The sequence below is a fragment of the Larimichthys crocea genome, chromosome XV (genome assembly GCF_000972845.2).
Source record: "Larimichthys crocea isolate SSNF chromosome XV, L_crocea_2.0, whole genome shotgun sequence".
NCBI classification, from domain to species: domain Eukaryota; kingdom Metazoa; phylum Chordata; class Actinopteri; family Sciaenidae; genus Larimichthys; species Larimichthys crocea.
In genome coordinates this window covers 12,232,677-12,248,183 of record NC_040025.1, presented here as the reverse complement: position 1 = coordinate 12,248,183, position 15,507 = coordinate 12,232,677, and the positions used below count along the sequence as shown (strand labels likewise).

The window sequence follows — 15,507 nt, the reverse complement described above, 5'->3', positions numbered from 1 at the left end:
TCTTCATTCAGTCCGCCTCAGCTCCACCCATGCTCCACATCTTTGCCGAACATAGCATTAAAAACAAGTTTGACTCGACTGGATTTAAAAATAAAAAATGTGGCAGAGATGGAAGTCATCATCTTCACCGTATCCTCCTCAGAGAGGCGCGTTTGTTTTGATGACGGGTTCAGGCTACATTTTACTGCTCTATAAACTCACTGCATCCAAATGAGTGTAAACAACAAAAGAGACCCACCACCAGGTTAGTCATGACACGCTCCAACGCTACACCAGGCGCTGTTTCATCCAACACCAGTAACACGCCAACAGGTGAGCCAAGCCTTTTAACGGCTTCACGTTCAAAAGCAACTCTCTCTCTAGAGTCTGACTGAGCATGTGTGGTCAATCTGTTTTCCTGGCTGCAGTTTAACAAGCTCAAGTGAGAGCCCGAGTCTTTTCTCTTGTTGCTATCGCGGGCTCCCACAAACATGCGAGTCAGCGTCCGTAAACACTCGGGTGTAAGATGAGGTCTGGGCCTGAAGTGGACGGTGGCTCCGTGTAAACCAGGATCTTTTAAAAAAAGAAGTCATCAAGCGAGTCACTTCCGTGTTTGTGTTTGTGTTTTGAGCGGTGGCAGGGAAAACTGCTGTGAGACTTCCTGGCTCTGGGGTTAGATGCAGGCTGAAGCATTCCTGAGCTGCTTTGTGGTCGAGTTGACACCCTGTTTTCATTGGACAAAGATGCCACAGGTTGAGATGTGAACTACTCCGACTGAAGGAGGTTAACAATATAGAATACGCCTAAAGGAATATTGAATATCTTTGCAAGTATTGGATGCATTTCCATCAAATCCCTCAGAGATTTACTCCTAATGACCTTGGCAAACCCCTTAGCACCATTAACAGGTTAAAATATGAACTGGAGTTGACAGGATACATCAATATGTGATGCCTAATTTACAAGAAGTTTAAGCTTCTGGAGTCCTTGTTTTGTTTGTATATCGTGCACACTGAGAGGACACACGTACACGCACAAACACGTGATAATGACATGTTTGTGTCGATGGTTTCACACACCGCACTTCACGCTGACAGTTAACGTGCCTTCAAATGCATCAGAGAGGAAGAAGTCAAACAAATCAGTGTAAAAATAGACGCGATAAACTTTGTTTACATGAAAACTCGTGAAAAAGTTAGTGAGTTAGTGAGTGCTAATGCTGTAAGTGAGCTCGAAGCTTCCACTGTGACTTGCACTGAAGTTATATTTCTGTTTGGATCTGAGAACTTCTCACCAGTTGGTGACTATCATAACATTTTATTCTCATACTTGACAGACGGGCCAACGTACACAACACATTTGGAATGTGGTCGAACAAAGAAAACACTGTCAAACATTTAAGTAAGTAAGAAAAAGAATATCTGGCAGATCTTCCACGACCTGATATCAGAGCTAAGGAATGAGACGGCTACAAACACCATCACAATGGACTACTGTACTGACTACCATTTTGCTAATTTCCCTCTCATTCCAGCGGCATGTCGGGACACAGACTGATTTAATAAAACCAGTCGGGCAATTATCTAAAGCTGAATTGATAATCCACGCACAGGAGTGAACATGCGACTGAAGTACGTCTGTCAAATCAAATCTGATCTGATTCATGTCGGCGTCTGTCTTGTCTCTGTCTTTTCTCTTCTTATAGAGGCTGCTGAGCCGGGTTATATTCCCAGCTCCTGTTCTAGCACAACACCGGTTCTGCTCCCTGTCAGCATTCCCCTGAAAACCTCCACTTCTTCCTTCTGCGGTCCAAAACACAAACCTATGTTCTGATATATGAACATGACGCTTCATCAAGTGACCCAATAAGATTGAGGAGCTAACGCCGCTGGTAAGACCGATTAGTCCTTCACACCTGCTCGCAGTTTGGACGATCGATTCGCATGTCAGGCCCGCTATGCATCGTATCTGTAACCTCTGCAAATCAGAGAGTGAGTGGAGCATCAACATGATTTAAAATCTGTTATTTTAATGCAAGATGTTGCTTTAAGTCTCTGAACAAAGAATGCACTCATAGTCTGCCGGGTTGCAGTTCGCAGACAGAGACGCCTTCCTGCTGCGTCTTTGTTTTCCAGTTTCCAAATATAACTGAGAGACACCAGCGTTGGCATCATGGGAATACACTCATTCATTGTGTACAGCCGGCTGCATTAACATACTTCAACAGTCATCCAGTATGTACGTACTCATATGTCTCCTCTCTATCTGCTATGAATACCTTCAGCTCCTACGTATAATCCTTCATGTTAATGCTGCTTTAAAACGTGGCAGCTTTACATCCGTGCGTCAGCCCCCCCAACCTTCATTTCTAATGGATGTTCAGAGACTCAAACATCAGTCAATAATTTATTGAGTATTCCTATGGAGTTTCACGCTTGAATTAAACAGAGACTGAAAATGTTGGCCTGATTCTGTTGACGCTTCTGCCCGCCGGCAAGTAAAAATCTATTGTGAAACCTTCTGAAGGCTCCGAGCTGAAGTAAAAGGAGCTACACTTGGCTGGTGTTTGACATTCAGGCAAACAGAGGCTGTTTGTTCTGTTATGTGGTACTGGACGGGTATCAGAAAACGGAGGGGAAGCAAGGAAGGTCCAAGACCTTGGATCTGGATATTAGTCTGAACTCATGTCCTGATGCTTTTACCCAAAGCAAAATGATCGAGGTACAGGTGTTGGTGGTGTTGGAGCGGAGGTCCTCTCTGAAGAGCTGGAGGTCTTCAGGGTGTTTTTGAAGGTAGAGAGGGACGCCCCTGATCTCGTAGGAACTGGTAGGACGTTCCACCAACGGGAAAAGTTTGGATTGCCCGTTAAATGGCGTCGTTCATTGGAGGAGGTAACACATGCCAACATATGCCTGTATGAGGGCGTTCAAGAACCGGAGACTACTTTGTAGTCAGCATTAGGGATTTGAATTTAATGTGGGCTGCTACAGGTAGACAGTGGAGCGCAATGTGCTCATCAAGGGGAAACATGTCCACTAATCAGATGATCAGGGGTTCGATGCCCAGCTCCTCCAGACTGCGTGTTGAAGTGTCCTTGGGCAAGACATTGAACCCCAAACTTCTCCTGAAAGCTGTGTGATGGCTAGCTCCCAAAAACTGATCAGAATTTGGCACCGTGCCTGGCAGCCGATGCCATCAGAGGTCGGAAGACTAAAAAGGTGCCATATAAGTACAGTCCATTTACCATGTGCCTGGTTGAAGACCAGGCGTGCCACCGCATTCTCGATCATCTAAAAAGGGTTTCAGGGCATTAACGTAATCGAGTCACGAGATGACCACAGCCTGTGTGAGGAGTTGGGTACCATGTTGAAGCAGGTTAAGGCCTGATTTTACTTATGTTGGGAAGTGCAAAGCAACATGACTGGGCAACGGAGTCAATGCGATCAGAGAAGGTTGGTTGGTCATCGATCGTGGCTCCCAAGTTTCTAGCTACCCTGGTAAGGGGACTTTTGATGTTGATGTCATGGTGTAAAGTAGGTTTGGCTTGGAGGTCCGGCAGTTCAGTTCATATGCGCCGTTTTTTTATTTTATGTGTTTCAAAGGCATCCGAGCGTCGCTGCAACACGGGCAGTTGGCACTCAGCGGTCTCATTTCGTATTCTTGAGTGTCTGTTGCACCCTAGAGGGACGTCAGTCACATGTAGCAGATATAACCGTCATCATTTCTTATTCATTGAAGCACCGCTGGAGTCCTTCAGCTCCCGGAGCGTGACACACTTAAATGCACGTGGTGTCACCCATGATTAAAATCCAAACATGATCACGAGTCTCTCCACGTTACGGTCGCACATCGTTGCAAATATTAACATTTCTGTGAAACCTCTTATCACTATATTACTCATACTCAACCCTCCACATGTCTCCCTTGTACTGCTTTTAAATCAAAGAAACAAAGAAAACCATTGAGAGCCAATCATATTAATGTCCAGTCAGACTCTTGGCTCTACTGGACTGCATGGAGGGGAAACAGGAGACTGGAAACCCAGCTGAGCTTACAGTGGCAGAGGCCAGCTGGTCCGAGGCCAAAGCTCACTCTCTCATGGCCTCTGAAGTGCGACACATTGAAACGGACAAACAGGGAATCACTGACTGACTGACTGCAACTGGAAAGCACTGGAAACCGAAAGGAGTGTGTAAACTGCCAAAGCTCTGATATGAATACATTTACAAAGAGCTGGCACAACAAAAGGTAAACCTCGCCAGCTTCCACAGAATCAACACTTCAATGTGAACAATGAAAACTGGCACGTTGACAACTTTGCTTACAGCCAAACATCAACAACAACAAGACGTAGCAGCAACTAATATCACTGACTAGTCCAGCAGCAGTCAGCCCAGCTCGGCGTCTGTCTTTCAGCCTTTTATTTCACCAAGCTCTCACCAACCACTAAAAGTCAGTCCCACATTTACTCTCGTCCGCCGGCTTCTTCCTCCGCCAACATGCTCTTCAATTTTTTTGCCTCTGTTATTATCTGTCTCCCAGTTACACTGCCCACTTGCTCAGCTCCTGTTCTGGCACGACACTGGTTCTGCTGCCAGTCCGCAAGCGCTCTGAAATATTCTCTTCCTGGTGGTCCAAAAATGCCAGTGGTACAACTACAAACACTAACTCGAGTTAAAGTCCATAGATGCCGCTGAGCTTGGTTACATTACCCAGCTCCTGTTCTGGCACAACACCGGCTCCACTCCCCTGTAAACCTCCTCTTCTTCTTCTTCCCGGTGGTCCAAAACGCCTGTGGTACAAACACTAACACTCCCCTAGTTCTCTGAGCTCACAGCCCAGCTAACAAACTGAGCCTACATGAGCTAACAGCAGCTACAGTTTACTTCACTGTCCATCATAAACTCTGTAAATCACAGAGAGTTGAGGCGGAGCAGCCGGAGGACATCAGAGGGAAAACCAGAAAACATTTCCTCCATAAAATATGATCCAGTTTCACCAGAATCAGTGAAATAGTTGCTGCTGTGTGACTTAGTGCCGTAAAGCGTTACGTACTTCTCCCGACCCGGAGCCCAAAGTTACATAGTGTGAGAACAGACGTACGAATGACAGAGACACCGTTCAGCTGATCACAGGTCAGTTATGCAACGTGAGGTTAATTGTAGCCCAGAACATTCCTGCACTCACACATATCAGCAACTATTGTGTGTCTACATGCTATCGACGGCCACGCACACACACGCCTGACCATATGCAACATGTCAAGGTTGCACAGGGTTACTACTGTCCTACAGCTAAAGTTAATCCACGCCCGGGCCGAGCCACCCAGTCCATTAACCCTCCATTTGTAAGGCTGACCTCTCTCTACCAATAGACTGGCAGTAAACGGGATGGGGTGGAGTGGAGAGGGAGGGGCTGATTTGAGATGACACATCTTTGAAAGGAATGTGATCCACACTCACACACACACACACACACACACACACACACACACACACACACACACACTCTACACTTTACAGCATCATCAAGCACACAACAGGGTCAAGCTAATGGACTTCAAAGGGCTTTAGAGGGACAGGATGGGGGGCAGGGGGTCAGGAGGCTTGAAGGCGGGGAGGGGAAACGACACAGTAGTAAACCAGAAGCTCTGTTTAAAAGCTGACGACACAGTAACAGAGCTGGCAGTGAGAAACATGCAACTGCAATGTTGTTGTTTTTCAAGGTTGTAATACTCAGGAATTTTATCAGGCGAGCCCCGAGCTGAAATACCTGCAGACGAGTCAAATTCCACAAATGACCTTTACTGTAGCGCTCTGTAATAAGTCATGAAGAGTTTATAGCTCCTAAAAGTGTTATGTTCAGGAGCAGGAAGGCTGATTTTCTAACGAAGCTTTAATTAAAGACCGTTTTGAGAACGAGAGATGCTCAAAACTTGCTTCTATAAGTGAAACTACTCAAACATTTTCATCATGTTTTATGTGAGCAAATTATGCTGCCTCTTTGGTAATATCCAGGATGATAAGTTGGGACCTGAGGTGGAGCTGAATGATGCCTGGTTGCTTAAACAAGGAATCTGTAACGACACCCACCTGTCAATCAAAGCGTCCACGCTCTTAATCCTGCATAACTTTAAGCCTTAATATAATGTGAACAGGTGAGTTGTATATAAATTCACCCTCAGTACAGTTGTCATGAACGGGGAAATTAGCTACAGAGACCAAAACTGTTTTTTGTACCAGGCTGTAAACATGTTTATTTCTGCTGTCTAACATGGGGACTTATGGAGACTGACTCAAGTGGACGACAAGAGGAACTTCTGCATTGGTTTACGTTCACCTCACCTTCACTCGGACAATCTGCGATCACCACAACAGAGCAGCTCAACTGGTTAAAGGGTTTGCATCCTCATCCTGTCTGAATAATAGTTGAATATTCAACTTGTTTGTGAGGATTAGAAGATTTGAGCGTGCAAGGCCCTTTAAAACTGAACCCAGCAGCAACCTCTGTGGCTGTGAAGCGAAGCCAATGCAGAAGTGTCAAAAAACTGCAGTTCCTACAAACGTCCACTTGAGGCTGGCTCCAGAAGTGAGTCAGTCTCCATAAGTCCCCATGTTAGACAGCAGAAATAAACATGTTTACAGCCTGGTACAAAAAACAGTTTTGGTCTCTGTAGCTTATGTCCCTGTTCATGACAACTGTACTGAGGGTGAATTTATATACAACTCACCTGTTCACATTATATTAAGGCTTAAAGTTATGCAGGATTAAGAGCGTGGACGCTTTGATTGACAGGTGGGTGCTGTTACAGATGGGGCCTCAGGTCCACGTCTTTGACCATTTTTAGATTAGCAGAGGTTTTGAATCCAGACTTTCACTGTGTTGAAAGAGGAAACGTTACTTGTTACATAAGATTTCAGTCGTGGCCTTCAGATTAACCTACGGGGTTACACATCTGGAGGAGGCTTCATAAAGGACGGTGTCTTTTCTGTCCTCTGTGGTTTGAGATGTGACTGACAGTTTGACAGCAGCAGACAGAGAGACAGACAGACTTAATGATGTGTGAAAGAAGTAATCCACGTGGAATCAGCTCAAACACAGCTCAGCTTGACCCTCAGGATCGCCCTGAAGGGAATACAGGACTCCAAGCGAGGCCTTAAATGCCAGTTAACGTCAGCATTTCAAGATGGGATGATATCACTGCGCTGCTCTGTCTCAGTCTACTGCATGTGGAGCGTATGGGGGGGGGAAACCTTCTGGACTTACCATGTGGTAGTTGATGATTTCCTGGAGGCTTTCACCACACTTTTCCAGGCACTCCTGCAAGGAATAAAAAGTATATTATGAAATCATTCTTTAACTAGACAAAGAAATATATTCTGAGAACTGCTGCTGAGGGTTATAGAAGGAAATTAAAGCTGTCACAAACGAAAACCAACTTTTATTCGAACGATAAATGGAAGAAAATGAAAAGATCCGCAACGCTAAAATTAAGTCAAAGCTGGTTAATGTCACCGAGGTGTACTTGTGTGCTCGAGAGGATTTTTTCCCTTGAACCTTGTACAGGAAAAGGAACTATAATTGCAGGGCTGATTCAGTTCTTTTTTTTTTTTTTACAATGGAAACTACAAATACGAACAAGACTTTAATAAGAAACTCACAATTAGTCATACGGTCGAAGCCAAGAAGGCTTTTAATAGCACTTAATGTCAGAGCAGCGAGACGCTGGTGCTGGCCAGCCGAGCCAGAAGTAAGTTTCCAGACCCGACCTGATCCACGCTTACTAATCTGTTAGTAATCAGGTTTACTCACACACTAACAGAGCTGTAAGGCTAACACCCAAAGAGGTGGAAAGTCCCGATCCCGGGAGACGTTTACTGTAGCAGTCCTATCCACTAAACGACACACTGATCATAGTAAAACCACAATAAGGGTTCCAACACAGGCTACAGGCGAATGAACGACTCATGGGAACCTCACCGAGATCATCTCGTCCTTCTTGCACTGCTGGGACAGATCCCGGATGCCGTTGACAAAGAGCTTGTTGGCGCTGACGTACGCCTTCCCTGCTTCAATCATCCCGCTGCATAGCTTCACCAGCTGTGGAGGAGAGAGACACACATTTGGATGTGGGATGAATGGAGGGATCACTTTCACCACACAGACGTCACGTTAAAGTCAGCGGGGACAGTTACCATAAGGACATTAAAGACATTAAAGACATTAAAGCGTGTCCTCTGTGTTGTTTCTGGGAATTTGGATTTTTTTAATAAACAAACAAATGACACATGTTTTTGTTTTTATGTTTCTTTTTTTTTTTTTAAGTTTAATTCTGTGATTAATTACAGTCAGTGTTAAACTTGAGGAGTCTGTGAAGGTTCTCAGTCGTTCGTTCAGAAAAGTTAAATCTCAGGCACCTGGACTTGTTTGGAAAGCCATGAAGACGTTTCACCTCTCATCCAACAGGCCTCTTCAGATCTGACTGACTGGTGGAGAGATCGGAGTATCTATCCTTGGTGGGTTGGTTAACTAGGCCGTTGCTCACACCTGGTTTGTTGTTTGTGCTGCTCGCTGTTGTGACGACTGTCGTCAGAGTTTGGTGTTAACGGCAGTCGTTGATGTCACCTGAGGGCCGGTGTGAACAACAGTCAGTGATGTCAGTCGTCAAGATAGTCGTCAAGGTCACCCGATGCCTGGTTTTGACAACAGTCGGTAAGGTCAGCTGAGGTCTGATGTGGACGACAGTCGTCGAGGTCACTTCAAGTCTAGTTTGGACGACAGTACTTAACAGATTGGTGTGAACGACAGTCGTCGAGGTCACCTGAGGTCCGGTGTGGACGTCAGTCATCAAGGTCACCTGAGGTCTAGTTTGGACGACAGTACTTAACCGATTGGTGTGAACCACAGTCGTCGAGGTCACCTGAGGTCCGGCGTGGACGTCAGTCGCCTCCATGTGACGATCTCTGAGGTACAACGTGTTTAGAAATGGGAACTTTTATAGTCGAACGCTACGCTGACACAACACTCTCTCCACATTTCACTACGTTTTCATCACATGACCACAAATGCAAAAAAAGCAGGATGTATGTCATACAGTTTCATGTTTGTCTAGTCATGATTTGTGGTAACACACAGTAGTGGGTGCATTCTCAGGTGGGGTCCACATGTCATCTGCATGCCTGCACGCTTCATGTGTTATCCAGGACTGAAGACTTGACAGCAGACACTGAGGATCGGGTTTGTATGTTTTGGTCTGCGACTTGTATCTCGACCACATGCAGTGAACAAACACGCTTCAGTGTACGTTTTCTTTGCGGCTGTCAGCAAACTTAACGTCTGCCATGAGAGGAAAATTAATTTCTTCTTATTTCTCAGCCTCTGTTCTGACGCCAGACTTTTGGTTTTTCCCCACTTCCTCCCAGCTGCTAACCAGACATCAGGCTGAGCACTTTTTAATTTAGTATAAAGGAACAGCCTGACATTTTGGGACATGTATTTGTTTTCTTTAGTTAGAGAAGATTGATACGACTCTCGTGTCTGAAGCAAATAAAGCATGTCAGGGTTCAACCAGGCTTGACGCCTTCAGGTGCTCTTTAAAGCAGACAGGCGGTTGTCGCTGATGGGCGCAGGTTTTCCATTTAAATTAAATTCAGCTCCTGGAAAAACAGAAGCCACTTGGCATGATCACTTGTAGAGCAAGAAAACAGGCATGAACAAACATTGAGATATTAATGTTTAATTAAAGTCTCTATCCTGTCTGACGGGGGCTTTGTTTCTTGTACAATTTAGATTATTTATATACCTGTTCAGGTTATATTAAGGCTTAAAGTTATGCAGGATTAAGAGTGTGGACGCTTTGACTGACAGGTGGGTGTCGTTACAGATGGCTTGTTTGAGGAACCAGGTGTCGTTTGGTGGCCAACGTGGCCACAGATTTTGAGGGTTTGGGTGCAGCACACATACGCTGTCCATTCTTTATAATGTCATCGCTTAAGTAGTTTATTTGTTCCAGGACAGTTTAGCTGCACTGCTTTGCAACACGTGGCCTTCAAGATATGATACAAAAATTCCGTGTGCAGAGAGAAGTGCAGCATTGTTCATTTCCTGCCTCTGTAAACAGGAGTGTACTGACAGTGACGATATCTAAGATCTTACCTTATCTAGTTTGGCCTCGATCTCCACCACCTCCGTCTCCACTTCATCAATGTTCGCCCTGAAAAACAAAAGCAAGAGAAGTTGTTAGTGCGTGTGTGATAATGGACGAGTGGGAGAAACTCCATCAAGCTCATTTATCTGGTCGTAAAACAATCTGCTTGTTTTCCCACGCTCTCCGCCGAGCTCGAGGACTCCTCGATAAATCTGTGAGTGTCAGATGGAGCCAAACCCAGACATGTTCGAGCAGCGACCGGCGGAGAGTTTGGGTGTGCTGCTTTAAGCGAGCGAGACGCCGTCCTGGGAGCAGTCCAGCTCTGTCAAAACAAAGCATGTGCGCTGTGAGGGCAACATGGCTGTCTGCATCACCCAAACCCCGATCCTCCTCCACCACCACAACCACTAATGCCACACCCAACCACTGAGAGAGGTGTGATTTACACCCGGGGGCTCACAGCTGCATGTCATAAACACACCACTACCCATCATGATGTATAGCGACAGCCTTGATATGCTGTATAGATTTCTATTTGCTTCCTGCTGCACAGTGGGACCTCGTGGTTTCACTGAGATATAAATATGATCTACAGCCAGCTACCGCTCTGCAGACCTCGAACCATCTTCACATTTTTAGCCACATTAGCTCACACTACGTAACTGTGGGTCACACAGCAGCAACTATTTCACTGATTCTGGAGAAACTGGATCATATTGTATGGAGGAAATGTTTTCTGGTTTTCCCTCTGATGTCCTCCGGCTGCTCCGCCTCAACTCTCTGTGATTTACAGAGTTTCCTGATGGACAGTGAAGTAAACTGTAGCTGCTGTTAGCTCATGTTAGCTCGGTTTGTTAGCTGTGCTGTGAGCTCAGAGAACTAGGGGAGTGTTAGTGTTTGTACCACGGGCGTTTTGGACCACCGGGAAGAAGAAGAAGAAGAGGAGGTTTACAGGGGAGTGGAGCCGGTGTTGTGCCAGAACAGGAGCTGGGTAATGTAACCAAGTTCAGCGGCCTCTATGGACTTTAACTCGAGTTAGTGTTTGCAGTTGTCTGGCAGCAGAACCAGTGTCGTGCCAGAACAGGAGCTGAGCAAGTGGGCAGTGTAAATGGGAGACAGATAATAACAGAGGCAAAAAAATTGAAGAGCATGTTGGCGGAGGAAGAAGCCGGCGGACGAGAGTAAATGTGGGACTGACTTTTAGTGGTTGGTGAGAGCTTGGTGAAATACAGTGATTTACAGAGTTTCCTGATGGACAGTGAAGTAAACTGTAGCTGCTGTTAGCTCATGTTAGCTCGGTTTGTTAGCCGAACTGCCCGGACTGTGAGCTCAGAGCACCGAGGGGAGCGTTAGTGTTTGTACCACTGGCGTTTTGGACCACTGGGAAGAAGAAGAAGAGGTTTACAGTGAAGTGGAGCCAGTGTTGTGCCAGAACAGGAGCTGGGCAATGTAACCAGGCCTCTATGGACTTACTGACAGAGGAGAAGAGACCAAAGAGGATGTGACGGAGGAAGCTAATACGAGAAAAGGAGATAGTGAGCAAGCAAGAAGTCGCCGGACGAGGCTTCTCTCATATATCGGTTGGCAGGATATCAAACTTGTATCTCTGCCTCATCGCTCCCTCTCCGGTCTCGGGTGGATTAGCCTGAGGATGGCGTGTGCTCTTATCTTCCTCTCCACCCCCACACCTCCTCTTTTACTCTCAGCACCTCCTCTTTATTTCAGGATGTGAGGGAGTGTTCGAGGGGTGAAATACTCCAGAGAGGAAATATCTGTCAAAAGCTTCGACTCAGGCTAAATGGAAACATACATTACCAAAATAATCAATACCATATTATTCCACATGTGGACGTGGTGTTGTTGTAACCTCAGCTGATCTCGGACTGAACAGGCTTCAGCCAACCACACCCGGGATAATCTCGCTGCTTTCACCGCTGATGTCATTTTCTGAAACTGCCCTTTTTTCTTTTTTTTTTCACGTGATATTGCCGAGCTCGTTCCTCCTCACGCCTTTCAGCATACCGATCTCTAAACGTTATTTTGATGACATACGCCCAACACAGTTGATGAATGAGCCACAGAGCAGAAGCTTAAAGATCAACCACAGCGTTTTCTGCAGCAACTTTTGACCTGATGAAGACAACATCTACAATCAACTCAAACATTTAATGTCTAAACGTGTTCCTTTATAAATGAAATCTTTTTTTAAATGGACCACAAGAAGATTCAGAGTTCTTCAGGACACCATTAGGCAGCATGAGGAAATATCTCTCTTAGGTTAAACTGCTCTCAGTTCATTGACACCCTGTTACAAGGGGTCAGTAATAGGAATTGTATGGCTATAAATTTAAAACCAGAGCCTTAGGCCATTCATTTGAGTGGGGGTAGTGCATTTTGGCTGCAGCAGTGCAAGACGCAAGGGTGTTTCACCACCAAAAAATGCAGCATGAAGTCCAGTTTATGGAAAAAACGCAGCCCGACGTCGCACCGCAGCGGCCAATCAGACGATCAGATCAGTGAAACCTCCACAGTCTGACCTGAAATGTCGCTGAAACTCTGATACTCTACCTGTTGAGTTCTGACTTTGTCTATTTCATGAACCAGTGACACGAAGAGGTTTAATTTGGTTTGAGAGAGACGGAGCGAGCAGTGGTTGAGTGATTCAGACAGTGAATGAGAGTGAGCGAGCGCCAGCATCGTTAAAGCCGGTTAATTAACGAAATAAAAAGTTATTTTCTGATTGCAGCACCGCCGGACAACTGAATGTAACCATGGTGATGTAGAAACGCAGAGAGCTTCATGTTGGCCTTTGTGGGATAATTTAGTTCAACACAGCGACAGCCCAGCTCGCTCTTCCAGATGTGCGGACCCTCGTCTCGCGGGACAGATGTCGTACGCTCCGGGCTGTAACCCCCCCCCCCCACTGTCCTCTCTCATTACACATAATGGATGCATACGGCGCCTCCGGCCTGTAGCCACGGCAACCATATCCCTAAGTGGGCCGCAGAGGTCCCTGATGTGCTTGTGAGTTGACCCTTCACACCACGAGGGAGCAGCGATGCCAAGGAGATAAATAATAAGCAAATGTGACGAGCGATGACCGCCGTCGCCTTTAAAACCTCGTCAGGACACATTTACTAAGTAGACTGAAGTTACGTGCGCCTGTTAACATGCAGGCTGGGATCATTTATCTGACTTCAATTAAGCAGCAGTGTAAAAACATAATAAACACTGAGATTGTGCCGAGTAAGCTGCAGCTCCGGTGCTTTTTCTGGGTGGTGGTGACATGCTGACGGAGGCTGAGGTGCCGTTTACTGGCCCCAAAGTGGCAAAACACCTCCGTTTGTCTTTAATTCAGGAGCCGCCGCACGCCTTAACGAGTGTCACGTGAGGATACGTTCAAAACTTTTCAAATGATGTGACGTAAAATAACATTTTTCCTGCACTGGCAGTTTGTTGTGGCGCATGAAGTTTGACGTTTAGAGGTTCGACCAGCAGAAACTCAGATCCTCTGCTTAAGTACAAGTACATACTTTCAAAGTAAAATGCATTTAAAGTATCAAAGTACAACTGTATTTATAATACAAAACAAAAGGACCCTGATGTATGAATTACTTTTTTAAACTATTTTAGAGACTGTTGATTAGTTTCATTTGTAACTGTAGCGACTACAATAATTAAAGAGGCTACACAGGCCTGAGCACAACTCACTGTTATTTTTGATCATATAGTCTAAAAACTAAATAAAACAGTTAAAAAAACGTAACAATTTTACATGTGACTTCTTCAAATATTCAGTTTTATCTGAAACCAGAGGATGTTTCATGCACACTGTTATAATTAATTGCATTATGTACAGTCAATTGCTGCATGCCGTCTACATTTACACTGTTTATATCTTTTTATATTTGCCATACCTTTTTAAAATCTCTTGATACTTGTGTTTATTGCAACATTTATGTCCTGTACATATGGCAGCACCGACAATAAAGTTGACTTGACTTGATATAAATCAGTAACTGTGTAGCTGGAAACAGATAAAAATGGGCATATTTTAAAGCGATTATCAGAATTATTGTGATTTTTTTTGTCAATAAACTAAACTCTGAACCATTTGAGGATTATTTAAAAGTCCAATGTGTCATCTCTATTTACAAAATATGGCAGAAATTGAATATAAAATGTCATCTCTATTTACAAAATATGGCAGAAATTGAATATAAAATGCACAGCTATGTTTTCATGTGTGTATAATCACCTGAAAATAACAATCATTACCTTAAAACGAGCCGTTTATATCTACAGATGCTGCAGGTCCACCGTGTTTCTACGGTAGCCCAGGACGGACAAAAACCAAACACTGACTCTCCACCACAGCTTCTCCTTCAGGCAATCAGAAACTACACCGCTGGATGAAGCACGAGTTCTTCAGATTGTGCCGAGTGAAGCGGATGTCTGACAGAGCTGCAGCTGGGCACAGATGCCCTAAAGCTTTGTTGTTGTTGTTTTGGAGGGTGAATGAAGGCACAGCAGGCTGGTGGGGTGGATGGAGAACGAGCAGGTTCACACCGGGTCCCCCTAAAACACAGCCATGCACCCAAACCCACCGAATTAACGTCGGGTTGGACGGCTCTGGTTTTCTTTGCCAGCATACAAATGAGAACAGCTGCAGAGCAGACTACGTTCAAGTGATGCTCAGCAATCAGCGCTTTCCTCCACACTTCACCATCTTTCATCTCTCTTTGAATCTGAACTCACACAGGGTTTCATTAATGTGGAGAATATGGGGCCAGGAGGTGGAGGAGGAGGTGGAGGAGGAGGGAGGTTGGAGACGGGGCGGCTCGGTCTGTCTGAGGGCCTCTATTGTGACAAAGCCACTTCCTGTCTGGAGACGCAGCAGCATTTTGTTATATTATTGATTGCTTTAGTGTCCTACTTCAGGGCTGAATGGTTGATCGGAGGGGGGTTCGCTTCCCTTCAGCTACGTCCAACAGAAGCTCCTGTTATTCTTAGCTGTGTGTGGCTCCTCATGCCCTCCTGCCCCGGTCCTGCAGACAGCTACATGAACTAATGCAGGGTCAAGGAGGCACCGCTGCCTACGACAATGCCAAGCACTCCAACACGACCCTAAACCAGAGCACGAGCTCAAAGATATATTACCCATGACTCTAACATTAGCCTGCTCTGTGCTGCAGCTGCAGAGGATGTTACCAAAAAACCACAAACGTCCACTTTCAATATATCATGATGGCTCGGATCTAATCCAAAGACATGGAGCGTGGGCGGAGCTGAAGCGAGCTGACTTCAAACTTTAAGCCTGGATAATGATTTACTTAAAACTGGACTCTAATTAACTGTATAAATGTCATAAAAACTGAAAA

At 45.4% G+C, this 15,507-nt stretch overlaps 1 protein-coding gene across 2 annotated transcripts in view; it reads right to left on the bottom strand.

Annotated features, from left to right (window-relative positions):
• The window catches only part of acap3a (ArfGAP with coiled-coil, ankyrin repeat and PH domains 3a), a 60,067-nt gene that overhangs the window by 22,353 nt on the left and 22,207 nt on the right, over positions 1–15,507 (bottom strand). For both annotated transcript variants that reach the window (XM_027288601.1, XM_027288602.1), the window contains exons 2-4: positions 10,135–10,192; positions 7,960–8,079; positions 7,246–7,299 (exon numbers count right to left, since the gene is read on the bottom strand). In XM_027288601.1, coding sequence (XP_027144402.1) covers positions 7,246–7,299; positions 7,960–8,079; positions 10,135–10,192 — 232 coding nt within the window. The remainder of the gene's footprint in view (positions 1–7,245; positions 7,300–7,959; positions 8,080–10,134; positions 10,193–15,507) is intronic.